The sequence below is a fragment of the Borostomias antarcticus genome, assembly GCF_949987555.1.
Source record: "Borostomias antarcticus genome assembly, chromosome: 33".
Classification (NCBI taxonomy): Eukaryota; Metazoa; Chordata; class Actinopteri; order Stomiiformes; family Stomiidae; genus Borostomias; species Borostomias antarcticus.
This window is the reverse complement of record NC_140266.1, coordinates 4,769,810-4,782,309: the sequence shown is the minus strand read 5'-3', so window position 1 is coordinate 4,782,309 and position 12,500 is coordinate 4,769,810. Positions and strand designations below refer to the sequence as shown.

The window sequence follows — 12,500 nt, the reverse complement described above, 5'->3', positions numbered from 1 at the left end:
CTGTCTCTCCAAACGCTGACTTCCTGTTTCTCCAAACGCTGACTTCCTGTTTCTCCAAACGCTGACTTCCTGTCTCTCCAAACACTGACTTCCTGTCTCCAAACACTGACTTCCTGTCTCTCCAAACACTGACTTCCTGTCTCTCCAAACGCTGACTTCCTGTCTCTCCAAACGCTGACTTCCTGTCTCTCCAAACGCTGACTTCCTGTCTCTCCAAACGCTGACTTCCTGTCTCTCCAAACGCTGACTTCCTGTCTCTCCAAACACTGACTTCCTGTCTCTCCAAACGCTGACTTCCTGTTTCTCCAAACGCTGACTTCCTGTTTCTCCAAACGCTGACTTCCTGTCTCTCCAAACTGACTTCCTGTCTCTCCAAACACTGACTTCCTGTCTCCAAACACTGACTTCCTGTCTCTCCAAACGCTGACTTCCTGTCTCTCCAAACGCTGACTTCCTGTCTCTCCAAACGCTGACTTCCTGTCTCTCCAAACGCTGACTTCCTGTCTCTCCAAACGCTGACTTCCTGTCTCTCCAAACACTGACTTCCTGTCTCCAAACACTGACTTCCTGTCTGTGTCTCTCTGGCAGGAGTGTTCAGACGCTGGCCGACAAGTCGAAGCAGGAGGCTCTGAAGAACGACCTGATGGAGGCGCTCAAACGCAAACAGCAAAGCTAGAGACGCTGTTGTCCTTTTTTTCTGTCTCTCTCTCTCTCTCTGTCCGTCTGTCACTCACTCTCTCTCACTCTCTCTCTCTCACTCCACCTCACCTCTGTCATTTTTTTCTGTTCCTCTCTCTCTCTCTCTCTCTCTCTCTCTCTCCATCCCCGTGTCCCTGTTCTAGTGCTGCACTCTCGTTCATTTTGTGTCGGGGGGGAAAACACAGAAAAAGGAGAAAAAGCTTTTTATTTGTTTTTTTGTTTCTTGTTTATTTTCCACGCATTGTTTTTGAGGCCTCTGTGTCTATGAAGCCTTCAGCCCCCGTCGCTCGCTCTCTCCCTCTGACTCTCCTGGGAATATAATGATAGTATTATGATGGTTAACAGTAATCTTCCAGTGTGACGGCCATGTTTATAATCCCTAGCGCTCTCACAGCCGGTCCAGAGGACGAGTTCTGGTCCCGTCTGAGGGGACGCCGGGGGACGACTGGACTGGACTGCTGGGCTTGGCCGGGCTATCAAATAGTCACTATTTACACACCAACCTGGTTTCTTTCTTGCACCCTTTCTGTCTAAATACGTCAGGAGCACAACCTGATATCTCTGTATCTGAACTATAGCTGTGGCTGTGTAGCTGTTTCTCCCGGGTGATGGGGCGGTCAGGGGCGGTCTGGGGTGGTCTGGGGCGGTCTGGGGCGGTCTGGGGCGGTCTGGGGCGGTCTGGGGCGGTCAGGGGCGGTCTGGGGGGGTCTGGGGCGGTCTGGGGAGGTGGAGCGTGGCCCCCTGGGGTTTGTATTATAAGGATGGGTCAGCAGGGTCTCGTCCTGCTCTGGGGAGTGTGTGTGGGGGGCGGGGTGGGCGGGGGGGCCGGGGGGATGGAGGTGTAGACTGATCTAACGTGGGGACGGACTCTTCAACTCACTGTGTATACCCATGTCATTGAGCCCCCTCCTCACACTGTGTATAACATGACAACGTCTGTCCCCTCCCTCTGTGTTTAGATATCTCTCCCTCCCTGTTACTATGGTCTTTGTTGGGGGTCACCGTTAGTCTCTTTGTCTTGCCGGAAGCTTATGTTTTTGGGGAGGGGGGGAGGTCTTTTGTTGTATTTTGTTTTTTGTTTTTATTTTGTAAAGCTTATGATTCATATTGTATTAGAGCCTCCAGCAACAATAAAAACAGTAAAAAGCTCGACTTCTCAATGTGGATTGTTTTTCTAAAGCTGTCTTGTTTGGAAACCAGTGTCTGTAGTAATGCTTAGTCACCAGCAGGGGGCAGCAACGCCTCGCTGATCTGGGTCATCATCCAGGTTCCGCTTCAGTGTGAAGACGCTATATTTGTCTTTCTCGTTGTCACTTTCACAAGAATTAAGGTTTTGCATTTACCTACAATAATAAATACTAAGCTACTCTTCTGTGACACAACATAACGTGTGTAACTCTAAACGAAATTACTCAAATAAGCGTGTTTATTGGTCAGGGAGAGGCACCTGTGGTATAATGTCAGTAAACTTGGCATGCTCACTTTGGACAGATATCTTGTCTTTTTTGGCATCAGAATCAGACGAAACCCTAAAACATCGTGTCTAAATGGAACAGGGAGCACCTTGTTTTTAATTGTCTTTGCGCCATTCAATCTGATACACAATTGTTAAGAACACACGATAGTGTAACTTGACCACAGTGAGGTAACCGAACAGGACCTTTGTGTGGACATGTAGGTGGAATAGTAAACTTTCCGCCTGGAGGGTGAACATGGTCTGTTTGTGAAGTGTGTTTTAGTGGGTGAGGTTTAGAGCATCCTGAAATGTCATGGCGTTTTCATGTTGTAACTGAAACCGGATCATTTACAGCATCTTGGGTAGAAACAAATGTGTTTTTCCTGGGGGGACCCAGAAATAATGGGCCCTCATCTGTTGTTTCTCAGTTCAGTGGTCTCTGTGAGGACTGCCCCTTTGCCCCCCCCCCCCCCCCCTCACACACACCCAGCCATAGCCCCCCCCCTCACACACACACACAGCCATAGCCCCCCCCCCCCCTCTCACACACACACACACAGCCATAGCCCCTCCCCTCTCACACACACACACACACACAGCCATAGCCCCCCCCCCTCTCACACACACACACAGCCATAGCCCCCCCCCCCCCCTCTCACACACACACACACAGCCATAGCCCCCCCCCCCTCTCTCACACACACACACACAGCCATAGCCCCCCCCCCCTCTCTCTCTCACACACACACACACAGCCATAGCCCCCCCCCTCTCACACACACACACATCCATAGCCCCCCCCCTCTCACACACACACACGCTGTTTCTCACTCGCTGGCTTGCATACACTGAAACAGGTTTATTATAATGAGAAGCCGCACCGCGCAGCGGTAGTAAGGAGCCATCTTTACATTCATCCATTCATGCGAGCAGCGGAGGTGTTTATTATGTGAGCAGCTCTGGGAAGGTGACTGCGCTTTCTCTCCAAATTAAATTGGATGAACCTCCGTGGTGCGGTGAAGGCATGGACACGCGGATACAACAGGGAATGACTGCTAGACGGAAAGTTTAAGGGAAGGAGGCCGTAATTACTTTCAAACCGGGTGAACACTACCGCGGAGCAATGCCCGTCAGTAAGTGGGATCTGTTGTTTATTGTTTTCGGGTGGTTAAAACTAATTTCGCCGTCGGATTGCTTCAGTGTTCACATCCGTGAGGATGCGGATCCGGGCACGGTGATATCCAGTGTGGAACAGAGCGGATCCTGCACTTTGGATCAGGTAATCACTCCCAAATTCTCCAAGACCTTCATCGAAACTGATGTGGAGGCGGGTATTGTGTTAATTTCGGACAAAATCAATTGTGCCGCGCTCCGCTCCAACCCCTTCACAATCTACACTGTTGTGGACTGCGCGATCAATGTCTCACCACGGTCCAGGCACCTTCTCACACACCAGTATGATGTGCATGTTCACGGCGGGAATTGCTCACATAAACATAAAAGGAAATCTCAATGGGATTTAGAGATCATCAGTTTGTTGAATCCTCAAAGTCACCGAGCAGAATGCCACGAGGCTGGTACTGCACTGTTCCGAGTGTGGGACCTCTTACCGGGTTCCGTGACCCCCAGGGACACGCACTGCAAAGTGACGAGGAGCCCCGAGTTTTACTTCTCCGAGGCGGAGCTGTTCGTGTCCCAAACGCTGTGCTGGAAGCGGGACTCACTCCTAGAGCTGGACTTGCACTGTAACCAGTTCACGAGAAATGGGAAGGAGGCCAAAGTCAACAGCGTCTCTGTCCATTGGCGAATAGGTCAGGGCTCCTTTGGCCAGGGCCACTTGGGAAAGCTCCTAGAGCGAGCTGCCCGGTCCGAGTCAGGCATCGTGAGCAGGAGAAAACGGAGCCCCAACAGTAGCCCCCAGTTCCAGCCCCCCATGTACCAGGTCGCAGTGCCAGAGAACCAGCCGGCTGGAACTCTCGTTGTTGTTCTGAAAGCCGTGGACCAGGACGAGGGAGAGGCAGGGAGACTGGAGTATTTCATCGAGGCCCTTTTCGATAGCCGGTCCAACAACCTGTTTGCGGTGGACCCAGCCGGCGGAGGCGTCTCTACCGTGGAGATACTGGACAGAGAGACCAAGGACACCCACGTGTTCCGCGTGACCGCAGTCGACCACGGAACCCCCCGTCGCACCGCCATGGCCACCCTCACCATCACGGTCAGCGACACCAATGACCACAACCCGGTGTTTGAGCAGCAGGACTACAAGGAAAGCGTCAGGGAGAACCTGGAGATCGGCTACGAGGTGCTGACCGTCAGGGCCACGGACGGGGACGCCCCGGTCAACGGGAACATCCTCTACCGCGTCCTCAACGGCAACGGCTCCCGCGACGTGTTTGAGATCGACTCCCGGTCCGGGGTCATCCGCACCAAAGGCCTGGTGGACCGGGAGGCGGTGGACGCCTACATGCTGCTGGTCGAGGCCAACGACCAGGGTCGTGACCCCGGCCCCCGCAGCGCCACGGCGACGGTCCACATCGTCGTCGAGGACGACAACGACAACACGCCGCAGTTCAGCGAGAAGCGCTACGTGGTCCAGGTGCCGGAGGACGCCACGCCCAACACAGAGATCCTGCAGGTGACCGCCACGGATCAGGACCGCGGGAGCAACGCCATGGTCCACTTCAGCATCATGAGCGGGAACACCAGGGGCCAGTTCTACATCGACGCCCAGACGGGGAAGATGGACCTGGTGAGCCAGCTGGACTACGAGGCCAACAAGGAGTACACGCTGCGCATCCGCGCCCAAGATGGCGGCCGCCCGCCGCTCTCCAACATCAGCGGCCTGGTCACGGTGCAGGTGCTGGACGTCAACGACAACGCCCCCATTTTCGTCAGCACCCCGTTCCAGGCCACCGTGCTGGAGAACGTTCCGGTGGGATACTCCATCATCCACATCCAGGCGGTGGACGCCGACTCCGGAGACAACTCCCGCCTGGAGTACCACCTGACGGACATCACGCCCCACTTCCCCTTCGCCATCAACAACAGCACCGGCTGGATCGTGGTGGCGGCCGAGCTGGACCGAGAGAGCGTGGACTTCTATAACTTCGGCGTGGAGGCCCGCGACCACGGCCGCCCGGTCATGTCCTCCTCAGCTAGCGTCAGCATGACCATCCTGGACGTCAACGACAACAACCCGGAGTTCACCCAGAAGGCGTACTACATGCGCCTCAACGAGGACGCCGTGGTGGGGACCAGCGTGGTGACCGTGTCCGCCGTGGACCAGGACATCAACAGCGTGGTGACCTACCAGATCTCCAGCGGGAACACCAGGAACCGCTTCTCCATCACCAGCCAGAGCGGAGGAGGCCTCATCACCCTGGCGCTGCCGCTGGACTACAAACTGGAGCGCCAGTACGTCCTGACCGTCGCCGCGTCCGACGGCACCAGGTTGGACACCACCAAGGTGTACGTCAACGTCACGGACGCCAACACCCACAGGCCCGTGTTCCAGAGCTCCCACTACACCGTCAACATCAACGAGGACCGGCCCGTGGGAACCACCGTGGTGGTGATCAGCGCCACGGACGAAGACACCGGCGAGAACGCCCAGATCGACTACTTCATGGACGACAGCATCCCCCAGTTCAACATCGACTCCGACACCGGCGCCGTCACCACCCAGATGGAGCTGGACTACGAGGATCAGGTCTCCTACACGCTCGCCATCACAGCCAGGGACAACGGCATCCCACAGAAGTCAGACACCACCTACCTGGAGATCCTGGTCAACGACGTGAACGACAACTCCCCGCGATTCCTGAGAGACCACTACCTGGGCTCGGTGATGGAGGACGTGCCGGTGTTCACCAGCGTGGTCCAGGTCTCCGCCACCGACAGGGACTCCGGCCTCAACGGCCGCGTCTTCTACACCTTCCAGGGCGGAGAAGACGGGGACGGAGACTTCATCATCGAGTCCACGTCGGGCATCGTGCGCACACTGCGGCGCCTGGACCGGGAGAACATGCCCATGTACAACCTGCAGGCCTACGCTGTGGACAAGGGAGTTCCCGCCCTCAAAACCTCCGTGGACATCCAGGTGACCATCCTGGACGTGAACGACAACCCTCCTGTGTTTGAGAAGGACGAGTTTGACATCATGGTGGAGGAGAACAGCCCCATCGGCATGGTGGTCGCTCACATATCAGCGTCCGACCCAGACGAGGGGAGCAACGCCCAGATCATGTACCAGATCGTGGAGGGGAACATTCCGGAAGTCTTCCAGCTGGACATCTTCTCTGGAGAGCTGACCGCTCTGACGGATCTGGACTACGAGACACAGTCGGAGTACATCATCGTGGTCCAGGCCACCTCGGCGCCGCTGGTCAGCCGAGCCACCATTCACATCAAGCTGGTCGACCAGAACGACAACGTGCCGGTGCTCAAGAACTTCCAGATCATCTTCAACAACTACGTCACCGACAAGTCCAGCAGCTTCCCGACCGGCGTGATCGGACGCATCCCCGCCCACGACCCCGACGTCTCGGACCAGCTGCACTACAGCTTCGAGGCCGGGAATGAGCTGAACCTGGTGCTCCTGAACCAGAGCACGGGGGAGATCCGCCTCAGCCAGGACCTGGACAACAACAGACCGCTGGAGGCCTCCATGAGGATCTCAGTATCAGGTGAGAGAACCACCTTCTCATCTCAGACCCGCTGTCTACCGGGAATCCAATGTCCATTATTGTGGTTCGGGATGTAGGTTACCTCTCCCTTTTCATTCACGTTCTGGAACACATAACTACCAAGTAGCAGGTTACAATAACATGATACTCATGATCGTTTATTTATTTAACTATTCACACTATTTCATTATTCCACCTTCAATATTGAATTACTCGTGTTAGAGATTAGCAGTCGGCGCATGATCTTTGACAAGTGAAATATTTCTAGTTGAATATTTCCGAGGGACCAGTCACTCTCGGGCGCTCTGGAGAGAGAAGCATGTCAGCCACACATCCTGTATCTCTGTTGGCTGGCTAGTCTTACATCCTGTATCTCTGTTGGCTGGCTAGTCTTACATCCTGTATCTCTGTTGGCTGGCTAGTGTTACATCCTGTATCTCTGTTGGCTGGCTAGTCTTACATCCTGTATCTCTGCTGGCTGGCTAGTGTTACATCCTGTATCTCTGTTGGCTGGCTAGTCTTACATCCTGTATCTCTGTTGGCTGGCTAGTCTTACATCCTGTACCTCTGTTGGCTGGCTAGTCTTACATCCTGTATCTCTGCTGGCTGGCTAGTCTTACATCCTGTATCTCTGCTGGCTGGCTAGTGTTACATCCTCTATCTCTGTTGGCTGGCTAGTCTTACATCCTGTATCTGTTGGCTGGCTAGTGTTACATCCTGTATCTCTGTTGGCTGGCTAGTGTTACATCCTGTATCTCTGTTGGCTGGCTAGTCTTACATCCTGTATCTCTGCTGGCTGGCTAGTCTTACATCCTGTATCTCTGTTGGCTGGCTAGTCTTACATCCTGTATCTCTGTTGGCTGGCTAGTCTTACATCCTGTATCTCTGTTGGCTGGCTAGTCTTACATCCTGTATCTCTATTGGCTGGCTAGTCTTGCATCCTGTATCTCTGTTGACTGGCTAGTCTTACATCCTGTATCTCTTCTGGCTGGCTAGTCTTACATCCTGTATCTCTGTTGGCTGGCTAGTGTTACATCCTGTATCTCTGTTGGCTGGCTAGTCTTACATCCTGTATCTCTGCTGGCTGGCTAGTGTCACATCCTGTATCTGTTGGCTGGCTAGTGTTGCATTGTGCTCTGTGATCGCTCATCATGTTCTCTGTGTTTGTCAAGCCATTAGCAAGAATGCTTCCTCACACACTGATTTAGATCAGTCTGTCTGTTTTCATGAATTTAAATAGCTGTTTATCTGAGCGTGTCCGTGGCTGGATGAACTGGTCCAGAGGGAGACGCACAGTCAGCTGACTGATCACTCCCCATAATTGCCCCATAATTGCCCCATATCTCCATTTTGTGCTTGTATGAAGGATTTAAATCAATTACGGTCTGTTTTTATGGATTAAACCAGGATTCATTTCCCTCTATCGTTTTTTTGTATTATCAAATTCTGCATTGATTTATAGGTAATTAAGTAACAAGAAAAAATGTTTTGCTTAATTAATCTGGGGAAGGATAGAGAGCCATTCAGTTTGAGAACCAGTGTTTCAACTCTCTTAACTGAACCCTAACCCTAACCTAAACCTAACCCTAACCTAAACCTAACCTAACCCTAACCTAACCCATGTTTCTTTAATTGATTCTGCTCTGCTGTCTTCTAATTTCTCCTGTCAGTACAAATTACAGAGCGTTTTTATTAGCTCCAAAAATGTGCCTGAACGTGAATTGCTCCTGGGAGATTTGTGGCCCTTCAGTGGGAGCTGGTTTGTGACGGTGTGAGTCACCGTAGCCCCTCCCCCTCTGTGACCGAGCCTCTAATTAAAACCCAACCAGCACCGGCGCCGTCTCACCGTGACACGCCGCGTCTCACCAAGATAAGAAACCCACGGAGAATATGTCTGGTTTAAAAAGAAGTTTGACAAGTCAAGTGGAAAGTTTCCTACATGGACTTTTGCCTTTGCTGAATCGGTAGTGAATGTTTGGGAGTATATATTTTATATTTGAGGGACATATAATCCGGGGATATATTTGAATTGTATAACAAGCGTTCCTATTTTAAGCGTGTCTTGGATGTGGGCAGCATAGCGCTGGAGTTGTGACTGAGAGCAGGTATACTCTACCATATGTGTGGTGTTCTGGGTAATCTATGTGTGGTGTTCTGGGTAATCATTACTGCTTGCTTTGTTTTCCTGGGTGGTTTTGGCGGCCTGGTCTCCCTCGAGGCTCCTTAGGGGAGAGGAGTCCCCTGACGACAGAGGAGATGGCGGTCGGTCTCTCTGGGAGACCATGGCGGTCGGTCTCTCTGGGAGACCATGGCGGTCGGTCTCTCTGGGAGACCATGGCGAGCGCTGGATTCTGAGGGACCAGGAGATCACACTAGGGCCTGGCTGGGGGCAACAGCTGTGACTCTTCTGAGGACCAATTAGAAGCTCTCCTTCTCCACTCGGCCTGCACCTGCTGGGGTGTGTGTGTCAGCAGCACTACGGGAGGGAGAGGGAGGGAGGGAGGGAGGGAGAGATGGAAGGAGGAGGGAGGGAGGGAGAGGGGGAGAGAAAGAGAGAGATGGAAGGAGGAGGGAGGGAGGGAGAGGGGGAGAGAAAGAGAGAGATGGAAGGAGGGGTAATGGAGGGAGGGAGCGAGGGAGGGAGGGAGGGAGAAGAAGGGAGGGAGGGAGAGAGGGAGGGAGCGAGGGAGGGAGGTAACGTCGTGGGTGTCAGATGGACTCCACTAGTAAATGCAGAGCTGCTGTATGGAGCCAGAAACAATGGGAGTGAGTGAGTGAGAGAGAGAGAGAGGAGGGGGAGTGAGTGAATGAGAGAGGGGGAGAGAGAGGGAGAGAGGAGGAGAGAAGAGGAGAGAGGGGGAACGAAGGCGGAGGGGAGTGGTTGGCTCATATCGGCTGTTGACCCCAATTTAACAAGCCTCGGCCCCCGAGGGAGACCCGTCCTCCCTGTCTGGTCCTCCCCGCTCCCAAGACCCTCATGATGGATGAATTAGGATGGATTCCTGATAAGAGTTTGACTGATTGAGAGAGCGCTAATATCCCCTCAGCTCATATCTCCTTAGCGCTAATATCCCCTCAGCTAATATCCCCTCTAGCTAGCGCTAATATCCCCTCAGCTCATCAGGATCTGTGTTTAGCTCAGATTGGGCCTCTCTCTCTCTCTCTCTCTCTCTCTCTCTCTCTCTCTCTTGTTTTTTACAGTAATAATCTTCCAGCCTGAGAGAAGACCAAATAAAGTCACGGTTTATTTGCTTTTAACTACGTGTTCGCAAGATGGCTGCCGTGTGTCTCCTGCGTTCCTCTGGACTGCAGGTCCTCCGAAAGGTTGAGTATAGCAGCGTTAAGAGACAGTCCTGGGTATTGGGTGGGCTATTGGGCGGGGACCTGGGTATTGGTGGGGTATTAGGTGGGGTCCGGGGTATTGGGCGGGGTCCAGGGTATTGGGCCTGCCGGTAACCAGAGGTGTGATGGAGGAGGACACCTTGCTAACGGGCTGGATTAGAGCAGGACTACAAATCCTGGGATTAACAGCGGCTGCTCAGATTAGGATTATAAATCCGTCTCATTACAGTTTGGTGGGATTGTTGGTGTCGTCCACCTCCAGTCCAGGAGCGGGATGGAGCAGGCGCTATCCCAGAAGGCCCTGGGTCATGATGAGGATTCTGCTCACGCTGTCGCCGGGCAGGGTTGGCGTCTTCGGTGGGATTAGTTTAGATGTGACTGAATCTGGGATCCGTGGCTCCAGAGTTGACACAGTGCTGAGCTGATCTACTGCGGGCGTGAGCCTGCATAATGTAGTGTGTGTGTGTGTGTGTGTGTGTGTGTGTGTGTGTGTGTGTGTGTGTGTGTGTGTGTGTGTGTGTGTGTGTGTGTGAGAGAGAGAGAGTGGATTTGCATTTGATGGTGTGGATTGTATGACTTTCATCTTATCCTTCAAACACAGTTACAGTCGGATGAAATTGAGTGATGTCTTTGTTGTTTTGACGCAGCTTTCGACTCCGCCCACCCAGCTCAAACGCACCAGTAGGGCGGTGAAACGGTCAAGCCCCTCCCCCTCCACTCATAACGGCAGCCTGATTGGCCCCTCGTCGTACTGCAGGACATGTTAGCGAGTCGAGTGTTCTCTCCTCTGGGGGGCTGTGGGTTCTGTGGGTTCTGTGGGTTCTGTGGGTTCTGTCACGGGGAACATCTTCAGCAGGCCTGTAGCCAACAGGGGGTCTCTGACGAGTCGTGAACTCTGACCTCTCCGTCGTCCTGGATACTACGGTTGGTCAACTCCCCGCGACGCTGCCGACCACAGTGACCCTGCCTCCGTCATGGCGAGTACAGGGTCAGTCAGAGAGGGACCCACCTAATCTGGGGTGATTAATTTGTGATAATTGCTCTCTTTCAAATCTTAACTGACCTCCACTCACGGGCAGTAACTGTGTCAGACCATGTGACCCAGCTGAATGTGTCGTGTTTCCTTTAAGATGGTCTTCATCACTAAACAGCTCGTCTTCATCACAAACCCCATCTGTTAACGGTTAGACGTCTTCTTTTGAATATTCAAATTTCATATTCAAATCTGATGAATGTGTGACAGTTCGCCACAACAGACCCGACCCCCAACACAGTCACACACACACACACACACACACACACACACACACACACACACACACACACACACACACACCCAGGCAGCAGGCCAGTCCTACAGGCCTCCATTCTCCCTCTGTCACCATCCTTGCGTCTCATAACGGAGCAGAGATGGGATTTGATTGGAGGGGAGGAAGAGGCCGCTCTCCTCAGCCCCCGGGCGAGCGGACGGTGTTACGGTCTGGGCTGGGCTACGCTGCTCTAGACCTGGGCTAGGCTGCTTCAGACTCGTCTCCCTCGTCCTGGAGAGAGTCTCTCTTCCCCTTGGCTCACAGAGAGGGAGAGAGAGAGAGAGAGAGAGAGAGAGGGAGAGAGAGAGAGAGAGAGGGAGAGAGAGAGAGACAAACACAGGGTTTTATAGACACCCTCTTGACCTGGCGTGTTGTGCCCTGTGCTTCTTCTCCGTGGCGTGTGATTGGTTGATGGTCTGGCCGTAAAGTATAAAGAGTGCGTGTTTAGATGTGTGTACCTGTCTGTGTATGTTAGAGTTGAGTGGCTCTCTGTAATGGGCCCTTCTCTCTCTCTCTGTCCCTCCCTCCCTCTCTCTCTCCCTCTCCCTCTCCCTCTCTCCCTCCCTCTATCTCTCTCTCTCTCTCTCTCTCTCTCTCCCCCCTCTAAGGAGGGTTAGTCACCCTCTCCGCCCCTCTTGGAATGTGGTAGTAGACCCCTGTCTCTGCTCCTCTAACACCTCTCACCTTCATCATCTGTCCTCCTCCCTCTCTCCTTCACTCCTCCATCTCCCTCTGTCCTCTCTCTCTCCTTCATCCCTCCATCTCCCTGTCCTCCTCTCTCTCTCCTTCATCCCTCCCTCTCTCATCCCTCCATCTCCCTCTGTCCTCCTCTCTCTCTCCTCCCTCTCCCATCCCTCCATCTCCCTCTGTCCTCCTCCATCTCGCTCTCTCCTTCCTCTCCATGTGTCCGCAGCTCTAACCCCTTCAACCCCTCCCCCTTTCAAGCCCCCCCCCCTTTGACTGTTGTTCTCTCTCTCTCTCTCTCTCTCCCTCTCTCTCTCTCTCCCT

The 12,500-nt window shown here is 53.5% G+C and overlaps 2 protein-coding genes across 2 annotated transcripts in view; both read left to right on the top strand.

Annotated features, from left to right (window-relative positions):
• The window catches only part of capzb (capping actin protein of muscle Z-line subunit beta), a 14,915-nt gene extending 13,598 nt beyond the window's left edge, over window positions 1-1,317 (top strand). The window contains exon 9 of the mRNA XM_084460660.1: window positions 589-1,317. Coding sequence (XP_084316786.1) covers window positions 589-676 — 88 coding nt within the window. The 3' untranslated portion in view covers window positions 677-1,317. The remainder of the gene's footprint in view (window positions 1-588) is intronic.
• Window positions 1,318-3,278: 1,961 nt separating this feature from the next.
• The window catches only part of celsr2 (cadherin, EGF LAG seven-pass G-type receptor 2), a gene marked incomplete at its 5' end in the record, with an annotated part of 12,308 nt that continues 3,086 nt past the window's right edge, over window positions 3,279-12,500 (top strand). Inside the window, one exon of the mRNA XM_084460754.1 lies at window positions 3,279-6,840. Coding sequence (XP_084316880.1) covers window positions 3,279-6,840 — 3,562 coding nt within the window. The remainder of the gene's footprint in view (window positions 6,841-12,500) is intronic.